Source organism: Erithacus rubecula, assembly GCF_903797595.1.
Source record: "Erithacus rubecula genome assembly, chromosome: 5".
NCBI lineage: Eukaryota > Metazoa > Chordata > Aves > Passeriformes > Muscicapidae > Erithacus > Erithacus rubecula.
The window spans coordinates 24,963,150-24,975,767 of NC_136687.1; the positions used below are offsets into that span (position 1 = coordinate 24,963,150).

General features: G+C 34.7%; 1 protein-coding gene across 4 annotated transcripts in view; it reads left to right on the forward strand.

Annotated features, from left to right (window-relative positions):
- FIP1L1 (factor interacting with PAPOLA and CPSF1) overlaps window positions 1–12,618 on the forward strand; it is a 38,553-nt gene that overhangs the window by 15,237 nt on the left and 10,698 nt on the right. For all 4 annotated transcript variants that reach the window (XM_079306146.1, XM_079306144.1, XM_079306143.1 and 1 more), the window contains 5 exons: window positions 4,336–4,429; window positions 5,404–5,557; window positions 10,814–10,840; window positions 11,406–11,460; window positions 12,474–12,529. In XM_079306146.1, coding sequence (XP_079162272.1) covers window positions 4,336–4,429; window positions 5,404–5,557; window positions 10,814–10,840; window positions 11,406–11,460; window positions 12,474–12,529 — 386 coding nt within the window. The remainder of the gene's footprint in view (window positions 1–4,335; window positions 4,430–5,403; window positions 5,558–10,813; window positions 10,841–11,405; window positions 11,461–12,473; window positions 12,530–12,618) is intronic.

Here is a 12,618-nt window from a genome sequence, read left to right on the forward strand (position 1 = left end):
ACTGCTTGTTACAAATATGGAAGTTGCAGTTAATGGAATAGGAAGAGTATTACTGCTCACCAACAAATAAATGTTGCTAATTCACTAGAATTGCATCCTAAATGTGTAATTCAAGTACTTGTTCATACAGTGTATCCCTGGGAAATTTTGCTTGAACAGTTGCTATCTTAATCATAGCTGAGATATTAGTTGTGTAGAAATGACACCTGAATTTCTTACCTTGATTCTGTGATACTTAGGGCTGTTGAGTAACATAAAGTGTTGCATAACCCTGGAGGAGTTATATCATCAGGGAAATAGTTTAGTAAATGGACATTGTACACAAACTTGTATACAAATAAAATCTTTGTTTCCAGAGAGAGTTACAGGCTTAGTGTGCGTGTGGTCATAATTATGGTAAAAATCTGAAATCTTTTTTCACTACAATGCTTTCCAGACCATGAAGAGGACTTTGACATATTTCAAATGTGTCCTAACCAACTACATCATATAAGTATCTTGTTTTCAGACCAGTGCTTTTCCTTATGTCATTTTTAACGACTGTGAAATTTTTCTTTAGCAATAGAGAAATAAAGGTTTCATTTATATGCTGGCTACAAAAGCTTGTATTTTCTCATTCAAGTAGTACCAATTACAGCTCTTCATCACAAATCTTTTTTCTGTCAGAAGTTTTTTTGTTTTTAATCTCCATTTATGCTTTTACAGGTGCTAAAGTGTACACTGCATTTAAATGTGTTTTACTTTCAGTGCAGTGGGCTATTTATCTGCTTTGTCTGTGCATTGGGCTTTTTATAAACAGATTTTTTATAGAAAAAGAATTTCTGATCTTGCATTTCTATGAGAAAAAGACCAGTTTCAGCCTTGCAAGACTAAGTGATGAAACTCAGATGTTATTTTGAAAAAAAATGGGTTTTTATATGAACAGTTTCCTTATTGAATCTATGTGGTTCTCATTCATATCAGTTAGTGGTGAGCTCAGCAGAGTTGAGGCTCTCCTCAAGAGGAAGAAAATAAAATATAAAATACATAAGCAAAACAAGAAAGAAGAAATATTAAAGCATGTTGTAGTTCTGTACATGTTAGGCAATACTATAAGTCTACTGAACAAATGTGGCATCCTATAGTTAGTCTGACTCTGAAGAGTCATATGGAATTGTTCTAGAAAGCAGCTTATTTATTTTATCTGTGGTAAGGATACGGATTTTTTAAGCTATGAACTTGGAAAATAACTGGTTTTCCTTCTTTTTTTCTTCTTTTTTCCTCTCTTTGCTCTGTAGAATCTAAGCTCAGCTTGCCAAATGAGATTGAGTTATCTTTCTGAATTAATCTCCATGGAAGTGGTATTCATAGTGCAAATAGCTCATAAATAACCATTCTCTAATTAGAGTGAGATAATTCCAATTGCTGGAATGTTCCTTTCAAGCTACACTTTGTATGAACTCTGCTATGGGTTCATGTGCATCCCACACGTGTGGATTGCCTTTTTATATTTCAGAGGATCCATTGGGAATGCATCTGTATCCCAGGTGCCTCTATCATGTAAGGGACAAACCAGGTCTTTGCTTTCCTTTGCTTATGGCACTGAGACAGAAACTGAGTATTGCCTGCTGCTTATCATGACTAGATAATGTCTGGGGAGTCTTGGAAATTTTTCCTTGTGCCAGCTTGCTGTGACTCTGCATGTGATTCAAGGTGTCACCTGCTGCTTCATTTGCAACTGAATCTGTGCTTTCTCTTGTTCAATTTCAAGCTCATTTAGTAGAATTCTCAATAAAATCGTTATTGCAGTCTTGGACATAGAAAATTTGTCAAAGTATGATGGCAAATTCCCAAACTCATCCATCATTATGAAAAATCATTTTTTTGTAGTTTTTGGGAAGAACAAGGGACATATCACTATAAAGTATTATTTGAATAATAAATATCAAATCTCAGTGAGATTGAGTGAGCACAGGTATATTCTTCAGAATCTAAAAAAATTAGGTGAAGCTGTTTATTTCAGTAAAATTGATGTCTAGGAACTAACTAATTGGTAGTCTAGGTTTGCTTCATTTGATATTGCAGTGGTGTGTTTGGGCTGCTTCCCAAGCCAGAGTTACTATTACTGTAATGTGATTGAAGCATATATTGCTTTAATGCCCAGTACCCTTGCATTGGTGCCCCTGTGTGTGTTTTCAGTGCTGATTCTAAGATTTGCTGGCAGTATGCAAATACTACAAGAGAGGAAGAGTCTTAATTCTGCTGTGGAAGAATTAAGTGGAAGCCCTGTAAATTAGTGGAGTGAGGCAGGCATGGACTTTTACTGTAGAAAAGTGTCATTTGTACACACAAGGACTAAAGCTATGTACCATGAGTTTTCTAGGATATGGTTTAGATAATTAAGAGAAGATACCAGTGATGGAGGAGAAACAAGTGTCTTAAAAGTCTAAAACTAAATTAACTGTCCACGAGGACTGGGATGGTGAGAATGGTTGTTTTAACAACTGTTTAATAATACCTGTGTTCTCAGTTTAGTTACTTAAAGGAAAATAATAATCCAGTGTAGCAGTGCTGGAAGGCCATAAAGACCACTGGGGAAGTTTAGAAAAGCAGGTGTTGATTTTTGGAACAATCTAACTTCTAGGATGGGGTATTAGAAAACCAGAGAATTTCTTAAATTTCTGTTATCATTGTATAGTATATATTGTTGTATAGTATGTACTCTTTAATTTTATGGTATATTCTCAGACTTGTACCATTGCACTGGTTTTGTTTGGGTTTTTTTTTTAACTCTAAACTGTTAATAAGCTTGTGTTATTAATGTGCTTAATAAGCTTGCTTTAACATCCAGGAGGAAGCTCTAAACCCAGATACTGCAAAGCTCAGAGGACAGGCATTTGGATTATCCTCAGTATGCAGTCTGCTAAGGAACTTCAGATTATCTCTGGGGGATCTAACTGTTCCTTCATGCTCTAGTGTCTGCTGTGTCTTTTTCAGTTGCCTTGGTATCTAGGCATTTGAGCAGTTGGAGTCCTAGTTATCAGTCTGGTAGAACTCGGAGCCCATAATTCCAGTTTACAGTTGTTCTCTGTAATATTTGTATTCATGTGGTTAGTAGTACACTGGATGCAAAAAATACAAGAACTTGTCTTCTGAAACTAGCAATATTTTTTTCTTTCTAAGGATTTGTTTCTATGGAAATTTCAGGAAGGTTTTTTTCCAGTCCTTTTCTATTATATATCATGCTCTTGGTAAATATTATCAGTTTTATCTACTGTGATTTCCCTTAAAGACGAGACATAGATTTTGTACCTTTGTTTCTCTTAACCATTAAAACTTTAGTTATGTACCTCATTTTCTAACAAAGTTGACCTAGGTGAATCCTATTTTTTAACCTCTTTTAGAAATCAACAGTAGCCTGCAGAGCAGGTAGAGTCATAGAAACTTTAGGGGTTGCAATGGATCATGTAGCCCAACCTCCCCTCCCATGTGCAGGGGCATCTCCCCCTAGACCAGGTTGCACAAGACCTTATTCCAACCTGGCTTTTAGAACTCTTATGCAAATAGGTTTTGTTTTACCTGCATAAGAATTATACATTTTCTGTAAACCTTGGTTTCTGGCATTTTAGGGCTGCAAACGGGAAAGTTCATTATATTTTAAATTATTCCTCCCTTCAAAATAGCAATTCCTGTTGTCACAAATATCAGGCTTTATTTTTATTAGGTGACATTCAGATACTTGTCATATTTTATGTTCTGGTGTCTGGAGTACTTCTTTTGTGTCAGTATATTTATTTCCCTAAGGTTAATTTACTGAAAATTTTGAAAGATTGATTTTATTTTAAATTGTAGTGTTGATGTTTTATGCTAGTGTTTCTTACTCTGTCTTACCTTTGTTTGATCTTACATTGAAACCTTCATTGTGGTTTCATGCAATTTACAAATTAATTCTGATTAATAGTTTATAGCTATTTTACATTAGATTTTTGTGGAAGTTCTGCTTGATATATTCTTTTCTTACAGAAGTTTTGTGATCTTCTTGGTTAGTTGATTTTTTTTTTTTTGTAACAGTAGAGCAGAAGTACTATCTTTTATGGGAGGGAAGGAGACTGCTGTAGAGTCAGCTTTTGTCTTTGCTTATCAAAGAAGTCTTTTTTGCTACATTGTTTAGTTCTATATTCTTGAACAGTTCAGCAAATTCATCATTTTTAATGCTCTTCAGAAATAATCTTCTGTGTTTCTACAGAAGAAAACTTTTGCCATTTAGAATGAGAGAAGCCCATAAGGCTTTTTCCTCTCTTTTTTTTTCCCCTTTCCTGATCCTGCTTGTTGATTCTGGTTTCTCCCGTGCTGCAGGCGGATATCTGGCTCAATAGATGTGATTGGACAGACCATCACTATCAGCAGGGTGGAAGGACGACGGCGTGCTAATGAAAACAGCAACATACAGGTTTTACACTGCAGTTTTGCATTCTGGTTTTGACTAAAAGGCCTTTTTGCTTTCTTCATAGATACTGACTAAAGCATCAGTGTGTATGAATGAGTAACACATAAGTAACTTTAAGTCCAGGAATAAAGCTTTGGCAATTACCTAAATATATTAAGGTGAAATACTTGATAAATTTCAAAAGAGAAGTGTTGTATCTCTTACTGAAAAGAAATGAGTGATGTTGCAGACTTACAATCCAAGAGACAGCATTGGGTCTGCTAGATCTGTGTGGGATTGTGTTTTGTGGAGTGAAAAGATAAATATTTAAACTGCCCATTTGTCCCCCTGTTCCTGCCAGATGCTAGTGCTAGAAGTGAAAGCCCCCTTGTATGCAGTTTGAAAAATGCAGTCTTTTAAAAAGAAGGTGTGAAGGAATAAATAGTTGGTAGTAGCTTGTTTTTAATTATATTGTAGTACTTTACCATAGATTTCAAAATTAGTCTTTATGGTTTTAGTGTAGACTTTTATTATCCTGAGAAAGCAAATAAATCTCTAAAGATGGAATACACTTCTCCCCTTAAGAATCAGAGGAAAGGATCAGGGTTGATTGGTACTCTATGTGCATTTCCATGCCAACTTAGATTGGGGTTAAACTGTGAAAATAGTAATGGATTGTAGCACTGATACTGAAAACACTGCTGTGTGTTTTCCATCTATCTCAGAGTTATTTAAGTAATTTATAGTATTGGGTTGTTTTCATGTTTTCATATTGATTTTAAAATATTTTCCATTATTGAAATTTATGGTGCTCTTTGACCTTTAAAGGTACTTGGCAAATATGGCACACTGTCTGTTGGTATGCAGGTAGAGCTTACACCATCTGAATATGGGTCTTTAGGTGTGTTTAGGATCTCTATTTTAGTAACTGAAAGAGAGGAAACCTGTCTTCTCCCCTTGTCTCACAGCAATTGTAACTAGAGTTTGATATTTTACAGGTTCTTTCAGAACGCTCTAACCCTGAAGTAGACAGTTTTACCAAGCCACCTCCATTTTTCCCTCCAGGAGCTCCACCTACTCACCTTCCACCACCTCCTTTCCTCCCACCCCCTCCAACTGTCAGTACTGCTCCACCTCTGATTCCCCCACCAGGTAAATATCCTGCACTACATAGGATGTGAATAATGAGAGATTTGTTAACATGCATTGTGCAGAATTGTAGAATTTTGTGTTCCACTCTTTTCTTAAAGGTATCTATGAGACAAACCCAGAAATTTATTTTTACTTTCTCAGTAAGCATAATCCCAAATAGTAAATAATTACTTAAAGACTGGTTCTTGTGTTCTTGAAAATGTTTGAAGTGAGAAGCTGTTTTCTCTAATTCAGTAACTGTTAATGCAATTGAGAGGTACATGTTAACATATCATTTTGCAACTTTTGAACTAAAAGTATAAATTTTTGTCACAAGTTGGATTCTCTGATGTCTAAGGTCAAGGCAGCAAGAGAAGTTCCAATTCCCCTTTTCTCTCACAGCATGTATGAATTCCCAAATGTCTGATAAGTATTGCATTTACTCTGTATCCTTTCTATCAGTTAGAAGTCTTATTAATCCCTGATTTTTTTCCAGTGTTCGGTGTCTGTGAATCTTAGAGGAATCAGAGCTCTTTGAGAACTCATCCCATTATTAATCTGTTTTGAAATTTACTGATATTTTCTGAACATTTACTGAAATTTGATATATATGGAAATTTGCTGGGAGAAGTGTCATAGGCATTTGCACAAATGGTACAGTGACCTGTTCTTGTCATTTTAAGATATAAAGTTCAAAGGATTTGGCAAGAAACTAAAAAGAATGGTCAGTGAGAAATTAGAATAGATGAAAAAGCTTTGTGGCATATTTGCATAGGAAAGTGAAGCATTTGTTTACAGCAGAGACTGATTTAAGGTGGAACCTCTTTCCTTATTTTCTCCTGTTCCTTGAATTCTTTTGCTTGACTTGTTCTGAATATCATGCTGAGCACTTTCTCTGCTTGGAGAGGGAATCTTTTTAGAAGTTTTCTGTTAGTATTCTTATGTAGAAGCAAAGAAGTAACATTATTTGAGTGCAACTAGTATGAGCTTTTATAGGATTTAAATCCTCATAAAAGAAGTTGCTTCTTCAATTGCCCCTCCTGGTTTTAAAACACAACTCATTCTGCCAGGCAAGCTCTGGCTTTCCTCAGTGATGATCATATATGAAAATCATCAGTGATGATCATATATGAAAATCATAACACCTAGAAAACTAAGGAGAAGAGATTTTAGAATTAAAATTCTAAGTTCTAAATAATAATAATTCTCTGCCCTGTTACTTTTTTTTTTTTTTTTTTTTTCATATATATATAAATAGAGTCTCTAAAGTGAGATTATGGTAGTGCTCTGGTGATTTTTGTGATGTTTCCTTACTGGTGAGGGGGAAGGACAGAAAGGGGATGGATGTGACCATAAACCATAATGCTTGCTGCGATTTAAAGCTTCATTTCAACCTTTCTGATAATATATATAATACATTGTAGCCTTTAAAAAAGTAATTATTTTAATTGTAATTGTGTTCAGTAAAGGTGTTCTAAGTTGTAAATTATTAAAAACATGAGAACCACCCCACAGACACCCCAGATGCACTTGGTGCATGGATATCACCTACAGGTACTGGACTGTTCTTATGAAACCCCTCACCTGTTGAGATTTTAAAAGTGAAGGAAATCCACATGTGTTGCAGATCAAGCCAGCAGGTTTGGCTTTAGTCTCATGATTTACAGGCAGGTTTATGACACAGGCTTGTTCAGAAGGTCTTCTGGAACATCCTTCCGTGCTTTGTGTAGATTCGAAAATAACGATTAAGAGCTGTGGATTTAGTTTCCTCAGGCCTGTGTTTTAATTGTGCTGTTGCCAGCTCTTTATCATCAAAGCTGTTCCAAAAATAGTTTCTGCCATCCCTCCTAGGTTCACTGGAGGAGGAGTTAAAAAACTACACTTACCCAATATTAAACTGGGACTACTTGCCAGAAAATTTAAGTATTCCAAATATAAAACATCCTCCAAAAGCGTCTTTGAAAAAGGATCTTGCTTTGAAGTTAGGTCTCTTGTTCTGTATCCATTCACTCTTGTGATTCAAATCTTTTTTGAGGAGCAAGTCCTGGAACAATTCAAAGCACCAAATGTAGAAAATTCTCAAATAATCCTAGGAGATGACTGGCTGTGGCAAAATATGTGCTAGTTTCTGTTTGCTAGGTTTATTGCTATGTTGGAGTAATTTTCTTCTAAAGCAAAACATGTATGCTTGTTACCTAGGCCTTAAAAGTTGGTTAAGGTGCCTTGGTTTAAGTCTGTAGTTAAAAATGTGATGTGTATTTGTGATTTTAAAAAAAAAGAAACTTCTCTGAAATATTGAACTTCTGTTGCATAACTTTGCAATGTATACCATACCAATGTATGCTTAGCCTCAGCATCCTAAGTGTGTACTTTTTATCTTTTGATACAGAGAATTTGACCTATTTTAGCCTGTGGCAAGAGAACCAAGTTGAGTTATATTACATTTCTAAGGTCTGTTACACAGTTCAGCTAATTTACAGTGTGTTCTTAAACTCTGGTTGTGTTGTTAATGTTTGATTCCTTACTCCACAAGCAGAGCACGTGTGGAATTGCTTTCCTTTAGTAAAACATACTGATTTTCTGTAAATACTTACCAGCCCTGAGCTAGTAGGATGGTATACAATGTTCTCAAGGCAACTTTGAGAATGTTGGGTGAAATGATGCACTAATGACATTTGGGTTGCTTTTGACACACAAGTCTGAGTATTTAGGTTTAGGCTGGATGTATCTTTATGGCAGCACAACAATGTTGTAGGGACATGACAAGGTCTGTGCTAAGCCACCTTCTTGCACTGGTACAATGTAGTCTCTTCATTGCAAGAAATGACAAATTATTTCAGTGTCTTCTCAGAAGTAGCAGTTGGCTGGTGACACTACAAATATATTTTCATATACTTAGAAGGCAAAAGAGTGAATAATTAGAAATTATTTATTTTCCATTAACTGAAGGTTACAATTTTTTGTCTTGTGTCTTATTTATGTATTAGTGAGAAAGGTGAGGAAAAACATTTGTTTAGATCTTTTTAGATCTTTTGTCAATTTAATACATAGAATCTTTTTTCCTTTGTGATGCTATCAAGTAAATTAGCTTCTGTTTTATATAAGCATTAATCATGCCTCTTTAAAAGTTCTTAAAGGTTTTTGTGGGAAAAAATGCTTATGTGTTTTTTTTGTGTAATGCCCTACATTAACCAATGAATTAAAATTATTTGGACATTTGGTGTCTGGATTTTAGTTGTATTCAGTCTGTCCTAATTTTGTTTGAATGGCTGTTAAGTGAAATTTTCTATTTGGCTTTTAGTCTTGTGGTAGTACTTTACTTTTAATTCTGCACAAGGTAATGTTCTTGCAAATGAGACACATATTAATTTTTATTATAATTTTTTCTTCTTTGTGTAAAGAGGAGTTAACTGATGGATTTCCAGGCAGTTCTCTGGATAATGCTGAGTGCCATATTCAGTGCTAAAAATATACTGGTTTTAGTGAGCAATTGCAATCTTTTTTAGTATAAGGTGGAGCTAGTATTTCGCTTTGAGAGAACTTCTGGTATTTTTCTAGATTATGTTCTTAATATTGCTGTATTATGTAATATATACATGCTTAACATTTATATATTATGTATATTTTTTTGTTATGTTTTAGGCTCATTAAGAAATCTATTAATTAGAACAATTAACCAAAAAAGATTAATGGTAAACACTTTGGCTTGCAACAGTTTGAGTTCTTAATCCTGATTTTATTTCAGGAATTTTCATCAGAAGTGTTTGGTCTTTTAAATGTTACACTGTCAAAAATTTTATGGTGTGATCCCCAGTGTTCTTAACAGCCATAGTGCATACTGGAAAGCTTGTGTGCTGGTGAAGGCAAAATGGCTCATACAATTTAGAAATTTGGCTGTTAGAGCTCACTGTCTCCTGATTTACATTTTGGCTAAGGGAACAGATTTTAAATCTCCTAGACTGGACAGAGACCTCAGTTGTATTTCACCATGTGTTTGATCCTATAGGATTAATGCTGTTAGGAATTCATGTCAGAGAAATTGCCAGCAATTAGTGAACTTAGATATTGATCACTGTTCCTCTACTTGCATATTCCTTCATTCTGTCCTTCTATCAAGGCAGTCTGGGAGCAGTTGGCATTTCTAGACATTATAAATATGTAGATTTAGTAAAATGTTGCTACCACAAAATAATCTTTTAATTGTAATGTTGAACTAATGAGATATATATAAATTTCATCATGCATTGACAGTACTGTTCTGCATGAATGTTTATGCAGTTATGTCAACACTGATGAAAACACTTGCCAGAGTTTTCTGTACTCTCCTTCCCCAAAGTTTTGCCATGAGCTGTCATGATTGAACTTACATAATTTTTAATGGAAGCAGAATTGTTGATAACTGAAAGTGCTTTATGGCTGGTGAAGTAGTCTATTTTGTGCTACTATTGTTTTTAGCCCAGTGTTTTGTGTAGCAGTGTTATGTATTCAGTTCAGGTAAAGCTAGTTCTTTGCAAAGCACAGGAAGAACCTTTGAAGCATACAAATTATTTTTACCTTGTAATTATTCCTTCCAAAATCAGTAAGATAGGTTTATATGTTGAGGTAGTATATTTTGTTAGGTCAGCTAATTTAGTTGGGATCAATTTCCTCAGCTTTTAGTTAGATTCATAAAAGCTTAGCTAGATCTGAAAATCAGGTTAGAGTAATTCTTGCACATGTTTCTGTTAAAGGATGCTCCTTTCTCAGATAGTTACAAGAAAATAGAGAACAAAACAATCTTTTTCCCTCCACATAGCAACTGAATGATGAACTGCAGTGTCATAGCTCCTTACTGCTGCCTGAATACTTTGTTCATGCAGACCTACTGTTTCCTGTGCCAAGCTATTGAAGGTCAGAGGCCAATTGCATTTCCTTCCATCCAGCCATGGATTGTAAAATAAAGTAAATGTAGTCTATGGGATATTGCTTTCCTCCTGTGTACTAAGCATTTTAGGATTATGAATTTAATTCTGACCTTGAGACCCAGAATCATTCTTCACTATTCTTGCCTCTAATTAAGTAAGGTCTTAGAGAATAGGAATTTAAATAAAAAGCTAGATTTCAAAAGGCTCATATAAAATTTTAAGAATTGGTATTAATGTGGCATCTTGACCTGAAGACACGGAAAATATGTTGTTCTTCTTAATCATGTTGTAGTGAAAGCTCAATCTGGTTTTAGATCTACAGATAAAAAACTATTGCATGTATTACTCTAACTGATATTTGTTGCCTTTTTAGGTATACCAATAACAGTGCCACCACCAGGTAAGTTTGCTTAGATTTTTTTTTCCACATTTGGTTGAGAGATGAAAACTTAACTGATGTGCAACTTACCAACTTCCTTTCAATTAAATAGATAAAGGGTTGTATATACTAAACTATATGTGTATATGTAGGCTCAGTTATTTTGATGCTGGGCAGAAGAGAAATTGTATGAAAATGCTGATGACCAGTGAGCCTAATCAGTCAGTTTTTTAGATGTATATTTCCTTCTTTTCATTAAAATCTTTTTTTCTCAGCAATGCACTAAATAGTTTTGATTGCTGTTTATTGGTATTGTTAAAATTTGCCCATGCTTCTATATCACCATGTTTTTAAGAATGATTAAGTTTTTAATTTGAAGCACTGATAATACATGTTTAATGTTTTGCCTTTGTCAAGCTGAAAGCAGTTCTTAGTCTATCAAAATAAAAACCCATTTCCATGGAAACAATTTTTCACCGTTCTCTCTGGGATTTCTTTGCTATTTTATGCTTAACCTAGTTCTTTTGTGTTTTTATGGGTGGTAGATTTTAACTTTCTCCCCTCTTTACCTAATTTATTTTTACAGGTTTTCCACCACCACCTGGTGGTCCTCCACCTTCCCTCATACCCACAATAGACAGGTGATTATCTGTTTGAAATCTTACTCAGCAGTTTATCATTATTCTGTAACTGAAATAAATGAGTAAGTACTCTTGCATTGCCCAGTGTTTTATGGATTTGCATCTGGGAAAGGGGAGACAACTTCAGATTTTTACAGTAATTTTACAGAAGTGTTAGTAGTCTCACCTCTCAGCATATTCTTTGAGTAGGTTACTTGGCCACTCACTAGTTTGGTTTTGACACAATATCAAAATACCAAATTAGCCACAGTTTTGATGGTAAATCAATGCCAAGACCTAAAGGAATGATTGTTAAAGTATTCTTTAGTAGTCTGAAGGCTTATTTATGTGAACTGTATACTTTTCAGCTGTCATATCCTTTTTTACAGATGTACACAAGAATTTGAGCACAGATTCAAGCCCTCATAAACTATAAGTGCCAGAGTTCCACAGAATGCAAATTTATATTTCTGTTCTAAGTATTCAACTGTAACAGGCCTAACCATACTTTTTCAATACCATTTTTATAGGCATTTATGTGTATACATGTATTTGTATATATAAATATAAATATATAAAAGGAGGAAAAGGGTTGGCTAGCACCCACCTTTTTCAACTTTCACCTAGTCCTTGTATTTTGCTGGAGGCCAAAACCAGGTCATATACAAAACTCTCTTAAGATGGTTCAAGCCTCTTGTCGGTGCTCTGGATCTCACTGAAGGAAGATGCACACATCTGTTCCTTTGAAACTGAAAATTCTGTTAAAATACATGATAGAGGAGGATGATGGAAAATCTCAGAGAAAATCTTCATATTATTTAATTGAGAAAAAAATTCTAACTTTATACATCATGTGTGCATGAAAGTAAATTTATTACTTTGTACTGAGAGTTGCTATGAGTGCTGCTTCTGACTGTATATATTGTAGATGATATATATTATATATATCTATTTATTGAAGGAGATAGCTTTGTTGCAAAAACTGAGTTTGAGCTTTAACATGCTAAAAGTGGTTTTGCATGTGTTTCCTACAGTGGGCATTCTTCTGGCTATGATGGTCGTCCTGTTCGTGCATTTTCATATGGCAGTGGTAAGTAACCAAGCTTGCTGGCTTTGGAAATTTTGACCAGTGTGATATCAAATTGCTTTATACACTTAAGAGGTTTTTAGCTAGAAGAC